General features: G+C 33.0%; 1 protein-coding gene across 1 annotated transcript; it reads right to left on the bottom strand.

Moving 5' to 3' along the window:
• Nucleotides 1-5,526: 5,526 nt before the first annotated feature.
• On the bottom strand, nt 5,527-9,767 carry GA2OX6 (gibberellin 2-oxidase 6). Its single transcript, XM_086661537.1, has 3 exons — nt 9,236-9,767; nt 7,020-7,392; nt 5,527-6,077 (listed from the first exon to the last, which is right to left on the bottom strand). Exons 1-3 carry the CDS (start codon nt 9,613-9,615, stop codon nt 5,781-5,783), a joined length of 1,050 nt encoding a protein of 349 aa, XP_086517663.1. The 5' UTR covers nt 9,616-9,767; the 3' UTR covers nt 5,527-5,780.
• Between the last annotated feature and the right edge of the window lie 8,217 nt (nt 9,768-17,984).

Here is a 17,984-nt window from a genome sequence, read left to right as displayed (position 1 = left end):
GTAAAAATATATAACTCTATTAATCACTTTTCTTAATCTTGTCTTCGCCTCTCCACTTCTCTAGTCTCTCTCTCCTTCAAAATATCAATATCTCATCAGTAATCCTAGAATCCACAATACACCGACCATTATCCATGAGTAGAAGAAGAATAAAACTGATGGTAATCCATGAGAAATCTCAATGATTATCTTTTAATTTTGTATTCATTTACTTTGTGGATTTGTAGTTTGAGAGTTTAGAAAGTTGTATTTAGCTACTAAACAATTTTTAGTTTCGAATAAAAATTTCTTTATTTGTTCATTAGTGACCGGTGCCCGACCGACACCCGGTTTGTCCGACTATTAAAACGGTCACGAACGGACAATTTGTTGGAGAAAAAATCGAAATGTCCGCCCGTTTTGTCTGGATGTCCGAGTGGACACTTAGGACTTGTGCCCGTTCCGCCTGCACCGATTGAGTTAGTGTCTGTTTTCGCCCGCCCGAACCAATTCCCACCCTACCTTGGAGCATCTCAAACCTCCGCCGCCTAAGACTAGAATTTCAAATTGTAGCTGAGCCCCACCTGACCACTTTAGCCGTCCCAGGGTTTTGTCGACTGAAGTCCCCAACATGACCGTTGGAACATCTCAACGGTCATGTTAGGGATGACATTTAGCCGTTGGATCACTTCCAACTGGCCGAATTATTATTATTATTTTTTAAATATTTATTATCCCAATTTTTTTAAAAAAATAGTTACTTTTTTTTAAGCATGATTGCTACTTACACATTAATAATTCAAACACATTCCACCAACGTGCCCACCCCTGAATCATTTCTAAACTTTGAAAAAAAAAATGTTATTTCGAAAATAGTTCAAACACGTGTTTTGTACATACACAAGATCGCACACGTTTTTCGCACACCCACAAAAAGTTCACACACGTGTTTCTCACATGCACAAATTTTAGGCCTAAAAAGAGGTTGGGGTTGAGTTTAGTTTTAGAAGGTGAGTTGAGGCTGAAAAATTTAGGTGAAAAAGTGATTTTTTTCGACCTAAGAAAGACTGGGTTAGTCTTAGAGCAACCCAATAGAGGTTTTCAGATGGGAGGTTTCATCCCATTTTGGGAGCCTCTAAATTTTTTGGAGCTTCTTGGGTTTCCAGCTATGGGGCTTCCAAATCAGGAGCTAACAATTGAAGTTCATTTATTCCGTAAGTTTGTCAAATTTATTTCTTTTTTTTAACTGAATTATTGATTTCAAATTTAAAACTTGATCAAATTTTTGAGAGGGAATATCTTGAAAAGATTTAAAAATAAGTAAATAAAATAAACTTAAAAAAGGTTTGGGCAGAACTAAAAAAATTAAATTTTAAAATATTTTAAAGAATAAAAACGTGGGGTGAATATATTTTTTAAAAGATCCACCGCAAACTGGTCATTGGGCCTTCTTTACTGCTAGTTGTGACGAACTCTCAGGCCGTGGGCTATTCACTTGGAGCTTTCAGACTAGAGTCCGGGTTCCCAAATATTTGAATTTGTGAGACTATGATTAACCTAGTGGGTTTTCACGGAGTGGTAACCCCATAATGAAGTCTTATGTACGAAATGAAGCACATTAAGAGCATCTCCAATGCAAAACTCAAAAAAATCTCTATTTGTCTTATATGTCAAGTTTCATTAGAGAGTTTCACTCCAAGTTGGCGAAAATAGAGATGCTCAATTTTCTTTGTTAACCTTTTGGTTAACTAAAATGTGGTTTTTAAAAATTAAATCGGTACGTTGTAAGAATATTAACATTGCCTCACACTTTTAAACACACTTTCTTTGCATATAATCCTAAAATGGGTTTAGAAACCAAAATATTAACATGAATGGAAATCTAGTCCATTTGTATCCATCTCTAAAGAAAACACAAATCCCTAGGTTTCATATTAAATCATAATACCTAATCTAACCTTCTATATAAACAAAAACTTATTTTCCTTCAAAATCCCCAAATATCTGTTTTCCATTTTTATCTCTCATCTTCTCTCTCCAATCACGATCATATTAACAGAAACATTATCTTTATTCTTCTCCAAAACGGAAACCATTAATTTTATCTCTTTAAAACCGATCCTCTTTTCAGCCTCCATTTTTTAGTCTCGAAATCTGCTTCATCTTCCTTAAACCCTTTTTTGGGAAGATTTGACACTAAACCTATTTAAGGAAATGCAGACATAATAAATGGTTCAAGGAAATAATAAAATTAGAAAGAAAACAAGGGATTTAGAAAAAATAAAAAGAAGAAAAGTACCGAAAGAACATCAAACATCAAAGAAGATAAAAAAAACATAAAAAAAAGTGGAAAAAGTGAAGAACGAAAGAACGTAAGAGGAGAAAGAAACAAAAGAACGACAAAGAAAACGACAAAGAAACATAAAAACGACAAAGAATGAAAAATTAACAAAAAAACGACAAAGAAAACTGAAAGAAGAAGAATTCAGGATGGAAACCAGAAAAAAAAAGATCGAAAGGGAAATCATAAAAAATAGCTCGAAAAGGCGGAAGGCGAGGATGAGGAAGAGGAGCAGAAGGAGAAAAAAAGGAAAAAATATAGTGGCTCTTGGATTTCATGTAAAAAAAAATCTTATACCAACCTTTAACCCGACAATTCAACGACTTAGTTCGGTCTTAGGTTTGTATTGAGCTCGGGCCTTCTTATAGAAGGGGCAAATTTTAGTTATCTAAACGTAAGTAGATACCATATGGACTATGCCATAATTTACTTAAAGATGTGAGAATCAATGTGTCTAGGCGTACCTACTTTTCATTCTTGAGGTGTCTTCAGTCTCCGGACCCCATGATTTGCAGTAGTTTGAGGGCAATCAGATTGGGTCTGATCCGTGCTGAGCTTAAATAGCACAGACTGTAGTCAGTTCGAGTGCTCTCGGACTATCCTAATCTAGGGGCTCAGACTGAATAGTCTGAGCTCGACGGAGAATGCCAAGAGAGGAATAGACTAAGAGCGAAAGATCGCGACAAGTTTAGAGGCACCTTGTGAGAATTAGTGTGGTTTTTGTTTTTAAAATGATAGGTATTCATCCACATGGAGGGGGATTCACATGAATGTAATGGGGACATGGGTGAAGTACATTATTTATACCAAGTCTGGTCTAAAATAAGCCACACCTGCATCTCCTTTTTTCCTCCAGACAGTTAAACAACAATATCCAATCAACTGTCCACTTCCCTCATTGGATCTCTCTCTCTCTACCTTATTTCAATTTTTTATTTTCTAAAAAAAAAGATCCCCTTGTTCTTGGAAGTTTTACCCACAAAATTATTAATCTTTTGCAAAGTTGTAAAGTTTGAAGAAAGGACTAGACATGCAACTTTGCTATAGAGAGAGAGAAAGAGAGAATCAAAAGGGACCCTTCTTCCCATGCTATGAGTGGTTAGGACTTGCTCTGTTCCAAAGATTCAGAATTCTGAATCACCACTTTTTGGAGAGATAGTGAAGAAGAAATGTAGTGAGAGAAAGGTACTAAAAAAGAAAAAAGATGAGGAAAGGAAAATGGAATTAATGGGGAATGGTTACTACTGCTTCACTCTGTGTGTGGTTTGTTCTGCTTTTTTTTTTTACTGCCCAATCTGATCAAATTTTAACTGGATAAGGATTCATCAAATTACCCCTTGGATTTTACCATGTTCCTCTTTTTTTTTTTACTCACTGTCATGATTTTTGATGAATCACTGAATTACTGTGGTTGGGTACTTGGGTTGGGTTGGGTTGGGTTGGGTGGGAGAAGATAAGAGAGAGAGAGAGGTAAGAACTGTTATGGCATGCCAACTTCCCTACTATTCAATCTTTTCAAGAAACAACAAACCGACTTCTTACTCTGTTTTTTTACACAGTACTTTCGGTTGTACACCAAAGTCCAAACGCATGCTCTCTCTCTCTCTAAGTTTGTGGGGTGTATGTATTAGCTGTGGGCATCTCTTAAAAAAGGGGGAAAAGTTAGGTTTTGGGGGACTCACAAAACACTCTAATTGTCAATCAATAAAATTATGACAACTTCCCTAATTAGGTTCACAACCACATGCAGATCAACTATAACAAGCCACACCCAATTTGAGATATGTCATTTCAACCATAAAAAAGGAATTAATTAGTTGGTGGATTTGAATTAATATCTATTATTTTGTTTCTAGGCATGCCAAACAACCAACAAAACTATTCTTAACATTAAACTTGATTTTAGGTACAAGTTCCAAATGATTCAAGATCGTCAAGAGGCTAGATACAACAAATACTCATGAGTTGATATCCGGAGTTTCTAATTGATGTTCTTCAAAAGACTCATTCTCGGTTTGTATCGAAGAAACTAGTACGAGTGATTTGTACCCTCAAATTTACCGTAATCAACATTTCTTTTATATTCAGTTTAGAATTAAAATTCTTTAGTTACATTGTAGATTCCCTTGGAAAAAAAAGAGTTAAAATCCTTTTGATATTTTTCTTGTTGATAATGTAGAAAAAGTTAGTTGTCCATCATGTAGGATGTTTTGGTGGTTGATATATAATTGATACACCTAATGCCTAGTGATTAGGACAACAAGTTTGTAGGCTGTAGCAAAGGAAAAAAAGTTAATCTCCTTTATTATTAAGCTCAGACTAGCTAATTATCCTTCAATTATGCACAAGCATTCACCCATTAGTTGATGTGTAGTCACTCAACCCACATATTTTCATCTACTACTTGTGGAAAATCTCATTACAAACAGTATTAAGATTATGTCATCAATGCCTTCTCCTGCCTGAGTGATTCCCGCACTTCTTTTGAAATCACAATTGCTTTTCTATTTGGCTTGAAATGTGAAGAACCTAACTCATGCAAGGTTATTCGTTTGACGGAATCAATTTCCTTAGAAACAAGATTAGTTCTAGTTTGCAGCTAAATTGTGCATATAAAGGTCATCAAAAGTTTTGATGTTAATTCCAACTTGGATATATTTATATGATATTAATCGGAGGCAACCTCTTCGAACGTTTGATTACATAACATTTTAACCTAAAAGTGTAGGCTCCATAGGTCCAAAATGTTCTTTAATATATCACTAGGTTCTATGACAAAGACCTACTAAATTTTATCCTTTCTTGTTTATTAGTGAGAAGCCATTTACTTCTCTTCCATGTCCTAAGATATTCAGATGCAACTTGCTCATTTAAGAGTACATAATTATCCTCGACATAAAACCACATCCCCATTTTTATTCCCTTATATTATTGAAGAATGTATATTAATGTACCTTCTTAGAGCATTTTAATGTTAATCTCATCAACTTATTACCATGACGAGGAAGATAGCCTCACTTTTTAATATATTCAACTTTGAGTTACCAAATTTTCCGAAAAAGTCTCTATGAATGAACTAAATCAGAACGACATTCCATATGTTAGTCGGCTTCTTACTATTTCCATAGATAGAGCACTATCCCTAAAAAGAGATAAATTACTTTTGCCTTGAATTTGTTTTGTGCAAAATTAAAACAACACCAAAAGAACGAAAATATTACATTTTCAACACCTCAGAAACTCTTACATACCAAATATATTAAGAAAACATTAACAAAATCTTTAGTACTAATTTCTGGCTTCATCCTAAATTTGCAAGCATCCTTAGCAAAAAAATTGGGTGGAATGAGTAATCAACTACACACCCCTCTAAGGATGCAAATTCATTTTCTAGCACTTATTTACAGTAAGTACCTATTTTTTCAAATAATTTTTCTAGGTCATTTTCTTTCATGTTAATTCAAATTATATTAGAGTAGATCGAGTTGTCTTCGTTGTTGTTGTTGTCGTTATATTTCCGTGTTCTAAACAAATCAAGACGACGATCGCTGAGACGTAGAGAATATGTAGCTTTCTTGTATTCAGCCCAAGTGAACGATCTATATAGAGATGGGTTTTGGGGTGTAACCATCTCTGGTAAGGGAGAAATTCTTGCTTGCAAAGGTGGAGCTCCAAAATATACCATTGACATTCTAGTGGTGTATGAGTTTGTCAATGCCCTATGCCTCACACTCAAAAACCTTCCATTTGTTAAGGCCTTCAAAAGAAAAAAAGAAGGAAGTTTAGATAAATTCATAATTGTAAGTTCACCAAGTTATAATATATCCAAAATTTCCTTAATATAACAATGGCAAATTAACTCAATTATGGCCCTTGAGGGTAAACTCTTAACTTATGTTTAACCTTTGTAATTTAATTACGTGGACTTTTGCACGATTAAAGTAAGAACGCAATAAAAAATCAAGTAAATCAAAATTTGTTCTCGAACTCTTATGCATTCTTATCAACCCAAACATTGACATCTGAAATTTTTATACTTTTTCAAAAAAATACATTTTTGAGTTGTCATTTGTTGTTCTAAAATCAAATTTTAGTGTCTTTCTTGGCGAGCTAGACTCTCTATTTAAGAAAAAACATTTATATATTCTAAAGAAAAGTACATTGAAGTTTCCACCGAAAGTTTGAGCTTGGAATTGGTCAAACTCATGAAAGTATATTCCTCGTAACTCAGTCAAATGGAGGGTGAATAATCACGATTTCTCGAAATAAGTTAGTTTAAAAACATCAGTATTACTTCTCTTTTTCTTTGTTGATAGAAAAACACCGATATTACTTGGTTAATTAGACTTATCATCGTCAATAGTCTACTCATTTTTGCCGTAAAGTCTTAACCATTTCAAATAATTTCAATTAACACTAATTGTTAGAAGAAATCCATTTATTAGAACAGTCTTTTATGTCTATAAAAAATCTTAAATTGGGCATTGACTCTGTTTTCCTTAGAGGAGGTAGAGGATATTGGATATTAATATGACTGACCTAGTACACACTTGGATGATGTCAGACTAGTGACTACTACTTAATGGGTCCTACATGGAAGCTACTAGCAGCATGAAAGGCCCCAACAAAATGGGACCCAATAAAAAATCTGAAAACATTCATACATACATATGTATATATATATATAAATACTACTAACCTGTAAAGCATCACCAACATTAACACAGAAAGCCTCAGGATCAGAAGGAACAGGAACCCACAAACCATCTTCTAAAGAAATTTGTAATCCATCTACATCGTTGGATCTTAATAGTGTTAAGATCTGAGGGTCAGAATGTTCACCAAATCCAATCCTGTTGTTGTTGTTTTTAACCATGTGACAGTCTTTACTACTGTCTTTTATGATGACATTTGATGGATAGTGATTTAGCCTGATCACTGAATCACTATCAACGTCTCTGATCAACCTGCTAAATACTGACTTATCATTGACCCACAATCCCTCTGCCATTAGATCTAATATCTCACATGCTAGATCTCTAACTCCCTCAATGTATTCATTCACTATACAGCTGCATGCAGCAAAACCCATTTTCAACACATACCCAACAAACTTTAGAGAGAGAAATTATTCAAAAATGTAGAGAGAGAGAGAGAGAGAGAAATTATTCAAAAATGTAGAGAGAGAGGAACAAATTTCAACTAGTGTTGTTAGTTTGTTACCCATCCATCATCATGACTTACTTCATTTGGTAAGAAAATTTATTATTCATGTCATGTAAAGTCATTACTAGTTTTGCTCTTTTTAGAAAGAAAAATGATAAAGTTCCCCCCCACCTTACTCCCTTGTACACCATCTTGCCTATGTGGCACATAAAAGTAGGGGTGTTCTTAAAAGTTGAAACACTTGCAGGGACTGAAAATGAAAAAACACTCCCTTGTCTAATTCTAATACGGTAGACAAGGGAGTGAGGTGGGGAGTTACCCCATCACGGTTGTTTTAGAAATAAATAGTTAAAAAGTAAAAAAAAAATTTAATCATTTTAGATTTTATAGCCTTAATCCTTTCTTATCATTACAAATTATGATTTGTTTGGATGGGATGTCATTTCCTAATCATAATTAATTAGTAATATTCCTCTCACTTGTCATTCTAATTGTCTTTAGAATAATTTCAATTTCTTCTTTTAGCCAATTTTTAAGTTTGTTAACAATTTAATGGTTTATGAATGTTGGTAATGCTAAGTAATAATTTTCTTTGATATTTTATAGAGACATAGGGTCATATTCATAACATCAAGACGATAGAAAAACAAAAAACTAAAGCAAAATGATAGTACAATATTGTTTTTTTTGAATTTAATTTTTAACTTGAATGTGACATAAACAAGCAAAAAGGTTGTTTGGGTTGAAATGATCTCTATTATGGTAATGATTCTATTCATGGGGGGTCATGATGGAGTACTTTTTAAATGTTAGTTGGTGCATATGTGCCCTAAGGTTTTTTTTTCTTTTAGTAGGTTATATGAAATATTTATATATAGGAAAATATATTTAATAATATGAGATTAATTGATTAAAAAAGAAAATAATGCAATTATTAGGAGAAGGTATGAGATTTCTTAAATATGACTGCGTATTACTGGAAAATCTACTGACAATATGCGAATGATAAATATAGAACAGGCTTCGTACCACAATAATAATAGGAATTTAATTGATAAAAAAAGAAAATAATGCAATTATTAAGAAAAGGTACGAGAAAATTTCAAATATGACCTGCGTATTACTGCAACAGAAAATCTACTGACAATATGCGAATAGTAGACGTACAACAAATATTGTACCACAATAATCTCTTTGATTTTTTTTTGTCAGGTTCGTGTTTTTTTTTTACGTCGTCTTAGAAAGTGATATATTATTTTTTTTTGCCTTAGTCCTTTATGACAAAATATCATAAAATAAATAAAAAAAAAAGCCCAAGAAAAGAGCTTTTAGTAAGAAATGAGATACCCATAAAGTGATCATGATACATACTCTATAGTATTCAAACATTTTGGGAAATAATCCCTAAACCAAAATGGGTTTCACTATAATGATCATCATTACTATTTGTATATATTAAAGAACATAGAAATTGAGATAAAACTAAAAGATAAACATGTATATATAGGAGAAGCTCCCCAATACCCAACATAGAGATGAGGTACTCAAACTTTTATGATTCCAATTAATACTATGGGTATGTGGTTATATAGTCTAAATGCTTGAGAGAGAGAGAGAGAGGAGAAAATGAAGGAGGGTCTTAGTTAGAAATGATGAATAAGTACTATCATATACTATAAAAGTACAAAAGTTGTTGTATACATAAGAAAAAGAATAAGTAATGAGGTAAAAGGGTAATGAATTAATTACCTGAATTTTGTTGGATTATTGGAAATGGACTTGGATCTTTGAGAAATGGAAAGAGGATTTGTATGAAGGAGAAGATACTCAACTTCACCAATATCACCATTAAAACCAATATTTTTAATACCATAACCAAGAGGATTAGGAGGACCAGCTTTTAATTTCTCTAAAGAAGGTTTTGCAAAGAAATCAAAACCTTCTTTTTCCATTCTATCAATTATATCTTTTGAGATACCATGATTTATCACTTTAAAGAACCCATATTCTTCACTAGCTTTAACTATTTGTTCACATACTTGTGATCTCTTCTTTGATAAATCAATGGTTGGAATTCCAATAGATCTTATTCTTTCTTTAGGAATTGGATTAGGAGAGGCTACCACCATTGCTTCTTTATAGCTTTCTTGTTAATTTTTGTTTTAGTAAGTAGTTAAGAAAGGAACTTAAAGAGGGAAAGAAAAACTTAGAGAGAGAGAGAGAGAAGGGAGAATGGTGGAGGTGGATCTGAAGGTGGTGATATTTATTCAAGAATGAGGAGAGAGAGAGAGAATTCTTTTAATTTGGAAAAGAAAAGATATTATTATTATACATCCATAAATAAATAAATAATGTTGGGATATATAGATGGTAGACTTTGGGTGATCAAACAAAGTACAAGTAGTCAAAAACTAAGTTGGAGAGATAATATGGTTGACTTGCTTTTCTTTATACTCATTTTTCTATTCATTTTTTCTTTTCCAAATAATTATTTTTTCAAAAATTCTATTTATATCTCACACTCATTCTCACCCTAAATGTCTTTTATTGATCGGATCTATTCACATAGGGTTGTAGTTTTGTTGATTTTACATTTCTCAAATATGGGAATTTAGAATTCGGAGTAGTTGCGGTAATTAGAAAATTTTTCCATTAGTTTATGAAAAGGAATTGAAACATATGAAATAAGAGTTTTTCTTTGCCTTTCATACTGGGCTAGGATGACATTTTGTCTCTATCTTCATGCCTTTTGGGAATTTTAATGTTGTTTACGATATGGTTTATAAAATTATTCTATGTTTTGATATATCAATGTCAATATGTCATATTATATAATGATGTTGAATGGGCGAACAGTATATTCTCATCCTATCCTCAAATGTATTCATGTCTGTAATGTAATTTGGAAATTAAAAATAATAGATCCTTTACTTGAATGGTTACAATTCATGATAACCTCCTTTCACATATTCTATAGTTTTCATTTAAATAAACCGATGCTATAATTCAAAATTATCTTATAAATTTGCTTTCATCATGATCTACAAGAAAATTCTTCCCCAAAACTAACTAATATAATTAAAAAGCCTGCAATGTCAACATATCGTATTGAGTGGGACTCAATGGAACGTTTATTTATTTAAAACCAACAACTAAAAATTAATTCGATCGTTCAAAACTACTAAAATGGAGGCATTAATAATTTATTTTCAAATATTGAGTCATATATATGCATGTCAACACTAACTAATTATCAAGTATTTATTTTCTTTCGATAAATTTATCAAGTATTCAAACATAATATATCCATGTGAAACTCATACCCACCACATGAGACCGTTATATTTGAAGTAACTGAAAAGTAGTGTAAACGTTTAAGCGAAAAAAAAAAAAGTAGTGTATACGAATCCTATAACAATCATATAGTCAAAATAAACAAAATCAGAGAAAGCTATGACTAAATATTACAAGCCATAGACAAAAGCCGTACACAAAAGCCAAGGCCGACCTAATATAAATTAACATCCTGCCTATGATTTAACATAGTGGATGTTACTGCGTTTCTTACTCTTTTTTTGTTGCAAAGACTGCATTTCTTACTTGTTGATCAAGGCAAATATTCTTCACTTAATATCATATTTTAAGCGACAACAAGTTGACCTATCATTCTAAATAACTTATAACCGAAAGTTCAACATAAGGACAAGTGCATGCAACGGCAACTTCATTATATAAATAACTTGCAAATGTTTATTTTCTGAAAAAAATTAATCATGAAATTAGAATACATAACTCGATTTAATCTAACATAACTCTTTCATGTACACACTCAATTTAAAAATATGGGGTTTCATTTGGGTGTCGCAAGACTACAATGAAATGGATAACAGATAAATACTCAAATTTAGGTTATAAAAAATGAAAAGTGTTGATATGCATGTGCTCACTTCTGTACGTAATCGACATTATTTTAAATTTGATAGTGGAAGACCAAAAAATTGTCTGAATTAAGTTGAGTTCTTGACATTTTCATACAAGAACGAAAAGCAAAGTTTGAAGTAGTCCACCAAAACAAAAGATTTGGTAAATAAGGTGAGAATAATCTCACATAGGAGAAAGATGAACTCCACCATTGCCAATTGTCAATTGGTTTTGAAGTAGACAACCACAAGATTAACATGGTATCAGAGCCAAAAACACACTTCATAAGTTTACAAGCCACACGTGCTTTAGTAACAAAAAACATAATGACAAGTCCTCTCTCTGTCAATTAATTTTGAATTGAATGAAATAAAACTTGTAAATACTGTTTAAAACACCCTAACTATATATAATGAAATGGTCAATGTTGTACATATTTTATACACAAATACTGCACGATGAGATGAGAGTAGGTAGGATTATAAGGGGGTTGAGATAAAGATAGAGAGTTGTTTGAAGAGATTAAAATACAAAATCTCTAGATTGAATGCGACTAATACCGACCAAACAAGCTAGATAAGAAGGAAAGTTACTCGAGTAATTTCGGCCTAGACGTGGATGATCATCGCCATCGAAGTTAGTGTCCTATGCATGGAAAAGCAAAAAAAAAGAAACAAATTCCCTCCTTGATTAAAGCAATATTGATCATTAGTCAACAAAAACTTTCTAATAATTCTCTATATGGAGTATATAATATGGCTAGTCTAATTCTAATTAATTGCAGATTAGGTACTCCTAATCTCCACCTTCTTGATCTCATAATCACTTTTTGGTCCCCTTAATATAGTAATTTTTGAAATTCCCAAAAGCCATTTGCACTTCTCCATTTAGCACATTCAAGCTTATTTTGTTAGCTTGGACCCTGGAGGAACCTATGGATTATTAATCTTTTGTTTTACCAACAAGTTGGGTTGGAACATCCTATATCCATGTAATTAGGTCGGGTATCAATTATATTCTCTTTTCAATTTTAAAATTTTCTTGGTATGGTATTCTTAATTATTCATTATGTGCCTTAATAATTGGAGTTAGCTAGGGTTCATTTCCCCATCTTATCCAAAAACGCAATACTACCAATAACTCCAACCAACATAATTGTTTTTTAAATTATTTCAATATTTATATACTAACTACTTTTATATGTTTCTCTGCATTTTTAGGTCGAAAAATTGGGAACATGCTAGCCAATGAGTAACTACGCCTTCCCCGAGGCCTAGGCAAACCAATTGCTCTAAATTTTCTTCCAACAAATCAATTATGCTTATATCAACAAAAATATTTTAACAAATCAACTATGCTTATATCTTCTTTGAAAAAAACTATGCTTATATCGACAAAAATATGTTATATGAATTTAGAAAAGTAAAGCATGTCAAGACCATTTCTACTAAAATGCTAAAGTTAACTTCAAGCTTAAAGCTTGACCTCCTACTTGTAAGCGAAAAATTCGAGGTCTGTCTCTTGGAAAATTGGTGGGGAGGGAATTGAACACCTAAGAATACCAAACATTGAATAATTATTAAATTGAATGAATTCTAGTTTTCTTGTTCGAACACTCATTGTATTTTGATATATATATATATATATATATATATATGTATATATATATATATATATATATATATATATATATATATAAAGGGTCAGAGATATTTAATTAAGCAAGTCAATTGTCTTTTCAAATTAGTCAAGAGCCTATATATATATATGTTTGTGTTTTTACTTTCCAAACAGTTTCAAGATTATATAGTTGTTTGAAAAGATAGGTTAAATTTTATACTTTTTTTTTTTTTATAGATTTGAATATATATATAAAAGAATAAACCATTAACTATATATGATCACCCATTGTTGGTGTAGATTACACCACTTGGCAGCTTTGGACTCCTCTAAATTGCTTATCTGACTGAATAATATATGGTTGCCAACGGGCAACTGAAGACATGATACATATAAACATATCGATATTGACATATTAATCATATACCTTATGGGGTCACCATAACTTGGTGACCTAGGTATTCTGTTTATAATATTAAATCATCAATAGTCTCATACTATAAAAAGAAATTTTAATTCATAACAAACAATAGTAACTTTCAATAAAATTTTGCCCTTTCAAAATGAATATCATAGGAGTGAAATGTTCTCTATTTAGCTCAAATAAAACATCATAATGCAATACATTAAATTAGACAGAAATAGAATCCTCATTGCCATTTCCCCTCTCCACCTCTTCTAAGTTTTCTATATTGTAACAAACTTTGCTTAATATTTTAGGTTTCCTTAAGGTTATTTTTGTAGAATTAGTAAAATGAATTAGAAAGTTTTTGTGGTTTATGAAGAACACCCCACCAAACTTGGGGCAAAGACAACTGTCTCGAAATAATATTTAGTTTAAGTACATATATATTCAGTAGAGATACAATATATTCGGTTTTTTGTGAAGATGCTACTTACTAAAGTTGAACGGGGAATCAGCCGAATGTATCACTTGCTCGTCACTAATAGTTATATGGGGTTACTTTGAATTGTTTCTCGCGGAATTCCATCTGAATACCCATCAACCACACAGGATGGTAGGAGTTGAAGATTAATTAAGTCCAACATTACAAAACAGACGGCCTTTATTTACGGATTACTTCCGTAGTTGTGATTCCAATTTCCGTAGCAAAACATCTTTTGTTATGACCCTCCTCTCGTAATTAATATTGCAGCCACAAAAAAATTTAGCTACGAATTGTTTGCTAAGACCTTGTTCGTAACTACAAGTTTAAGCCTTTTGCTATGGATTTTACCGTAACTAAATGTTCAAAAATATTTGACCGTTACCTACTAATTTGATTATAGAATTAGTCATAGCAAAAAATCACGGAGAATTACTGTTGAATGCCCATTAGCTACAGAAGCATCCGTAGCAAAAAATTGGTCATCTTAAGACCCTATTTCCTGTTCGCATTAATTAATCATGACCCTGTTCAACCTGCATATATTGATATATATATATATATATATATATATATATATATATATATATATATATATATATATATATATATATATAACTAAAATGCATACAATAAAATGTCAATCATCTGTTTCATCCATTCATTCATTAAAAATCCTTCTTACATATACTAAAAGTAAAAAATCTATCAAATCAAATTTACCAAAATATGAGCGTAATATGTCGAGTAAACAATCCAAGCTAACAAATGTCAACATCTTAAAAAGTTCAACATACTATACATTAACAAAAAGAATTTCATACGAGGCTTTAGTTCTCTAACTTTTCCTGTAACAAGAGATTAATAAATCATTGGGATTCAATGAGTAACAATGGTACTTTGATAAAGTCAAGAATGTAATCATATTTTTTTGATAAAATGTAACATCACAATCCGAAAATGCTAACAAACAGTGTATAAAATTATTTACAAAGTCATGAGCGTGACACCTTAACCATTCGTTACAAGATTCAATGGAAAGCATCTAAATGTAAGCAACCTAACAATGAGTAAGTAAATGCGTAAAGTTATAACGGGTGAAAACATCAAATACGATAAAAGGTAAAAGCCAACTGCAGAATATGGTTTAATAAAATGAGTAACAAACTGCATCATATTTACGTCATTCTATAGAGTTAGGTTGCAATACTATCTTTCATTGCTCAATCTGAATGGTATCTTCTTGGTTATGTGAAAGTAAACATATGAAGGTCTCGTACTTAAAACTGTCTCGATTTCATATATGGCAGATGTTCGTTATGTTATTTCTTATATTATTTTTTGGCAACATCAGAATTGAAAGAATAATAAAGCATGTGTATGCTTACAATTGCAGTTCAGTTTGCTTTCCCCAAATAAGATATAGTTTAATTTCAATTTTATGCACACATTTTTGCGTATAACCATCGTTTCCACATTGTTGTTTCTCATACTTCCAGATGTGTTAGGTCCAGACAAGATCTAAGGAATTGGTGTTGGTTTCATTCATGGCGTCCTTGATGTTGGTCTAATCGATGAAGTTGTTCAAGTAAGCTTCATAAGTTTTTTATTTAACTTTTTACTTTGTTGGATATGGTTGTCAATGGGTATAGTTTAAATAACTCCCTCCAATGATGGATACTCCAAAACTACGGTGACGTTGTCTACCACATCCATTAGTGCACATAATATATAGTTTACCACATTGATGGAGATACCGAAACATACAGAAAATTCAAAATATGTAAGAAAGTAAACTAGAAGATGTACCAATGCATATTCTCGTAACTTTATGAAATAATAGTATCATCCCCATCATTGTGCAGAGTTACAGGATGAAGTACGCTATATATAGTTAAAGTAGTTATGATTTCTTGAGAATAAAAAAATGCTTAGAAACTTAATTCTCATGATAAATAATGAAAGAACAAAGTTGGAACTTCTAATAGTAATTTCAAAAGTGAGTGATTGCATTTCTAACAATTGCTGCCAATTTTCATAAGACGAATTACTGAAGATGTGAGAATCAAAGTTTTTTCTAACTGTTGTTGTATGGGCCAATATTCGTCCAACGAGGTGCCCGTAGAAAAAAGAACAACCGCTTCGTAAGGATAAAATCTGCGAAGCTCGATAACGAGGTCCAATAACGTCCCAAGTCGCTACTCTGGTCACCGAATCCATACCCGCTTGACACTAAGCATATCTGACACGTGTCACGCGATAGCTACCTGTCAGTACTACGCTATCTTACTGTCAGAGGATTATTGCGCAATCCATAACCACTTCGATGTTGAATATCTCGTATCTTCCACTTAAAGACGGACGTTACTGGTCAGTAGATTATCGCACATGTGGTAACATCCTGTTCGCCCCTCAGAAAATTCAAATACTCATCTGACGGTCGATGCGTCAGATACTCTACCCCTTAACGCACCTCCCATGAGTAACGCCCCTAAATGAATACGCCATTAACTTGCTGGTCGTCATCAAGGTAACCCCTCTCCACCACTATAAATACAAGAGGCGACACTCAGACAAGACCATCCAATATTCGACAACAGTACTCGAGTAACCTAATCCATTATCTCCACTCACTTACCCACTCATAAGCATCTCAAAGATCTTCCGATTCTCTCAAAGTCTCCGACTTATCGTCTTAGAAGTTGGGAGGTAAGAGTCTGGTAGTCACAAATCAAACGACAACTAGCTAACTGTATCAACACCATACGACCACCACCTTATTGCATAAGAGAGCTCTCTGATCTAATATATCTCCCATCTAACGGTAACTAGCTGATCGTAACACTCAACCAGCGGTAACGAGCTGACCGTAACACCCATCCAACAGTAACTAGTTGGTCGTAACACCATCCTTATACGACCACCCTCTTACGCATCATCCTCACCGTTCGATCCACTTGCGACCAGAGCCCTATTGCAAGATTCGTTTACGACCAGCAGGTTATCGTTACAATATTTCTACCATCACCCTCTTCATTGCACTAAGTATACCACTACCGTGGAGATTCGTTCCGACGACTCCACGAGCCGCGACACCTAAGCACTCCGACGATGGTTACCTTCCTATCGCCCACTGTGACTTTGTTATTTCTATTTGATCGAGTATTTGACTTGATCGTCGGAGCCCCCTTAGGTCGGCACCATCCCGGTGTCCCAAAGGCTTCACGATCTTTTCTTTCTTTTTGTGTGCAGGTCCTTTTCGACACGTAGCTGGTCCCCAAAACATCCAACCCGACCCGACAAGACTTTTGACCGTTGACTCGTTGAGTGTCAGACTTTTCGTCCCGTAGACATTTTACCGTCTACAACTGCAAAGCTACAACATTGCTAGAGGAAGAAAAATGTCACAAAGTTGTTATAGCTAGAGACTCAATATGTTTGTAGCTTGTTTACTTTGCCAGGAACTAATTCTCCTTGGCAATATGTTTTCATTTGTAACTGAATTAAAAGGCAATTAAATCAGTTTGCTAAATGCATTTGAAAAATATCTATTGGGAATTCTATGTTTGAATGAAGAGGCTTTAATGCCTTCTATATTCCCTGCGTTCATTTGTTTCAGGTCCCCCTAAGCCTGCTGATATATACAAAAACAAAAAATTATAAACAATTTAATATTAAATACATGTATACCTGACTAGATAGTCGATATATCTCCTCTTTCATCTGATCCATATTTGTGCTTAACATTTTAACTTGTTCACTCAAATTCTTGATCTTATCATCCTTGCTTATGGAGCAAGAAGCACTTTGATTAATTCTGTCGAACTTCATTCTAGGCCCAACAACACCCCACCGCCCTTTTTCTCGGGTCCTACAACATACCACCAATGTTGCAATATACCACTAATGTTATCGTCATTATCATTATCATTACTTGCATCTTCTCTATTCTCCACCATTGCAGGTGCATCCTGTATCGTTTTTTCTTTCTCACCGTGATGATACCATGTTTTTATAAGTTTCTAGCACCCCTCTACAAACCAAATGGTCATAGATAGTATCTCTATCTT

This window comes from Eschscholzia californica, unplaced genomic scaffold (assembly GCF_041429995.1).
Source record: "Eschscholzia californica isolate CP2 unplaced genomic scaffold, dmEscCali1.0.p SCAF_2, whole genome shotgun sequence".
NCBI lineage: Eukaryota > Viridiplantae > Streptophyta > Magnoliopsida > Ranunculales > Papaveraceae > Eschscholzia > Eschscholzia californica.
Note: the sequence above shows the minus strand (reverse complement) of the source record. Positions and strands in the feature narration are given on the sequence as shown.

Coding starts and splice junctions, on each gene's coding strand:
- GA2OX6 (XM_086661537.1), bottom strand. CDS start 9,615: ATGGTGGTAGCCTCTCCTAATCCAATTCCTAAAGAAAGAATAAGATCT. Junction 7,393..9,235: donor AATAATCCAACAAAATTCAG/GTAATTAATTCA, acceptor TGCTGCATGCAG/CTGTATAGTGAATGAATACA. Junction 6,078..7,019: donor ATGTTGGTGATGCTTTACAG/GTTAGTAGTATT, acceptor TTTCTTTTGAAG/GCCTTAACAAATGGAAGGTT.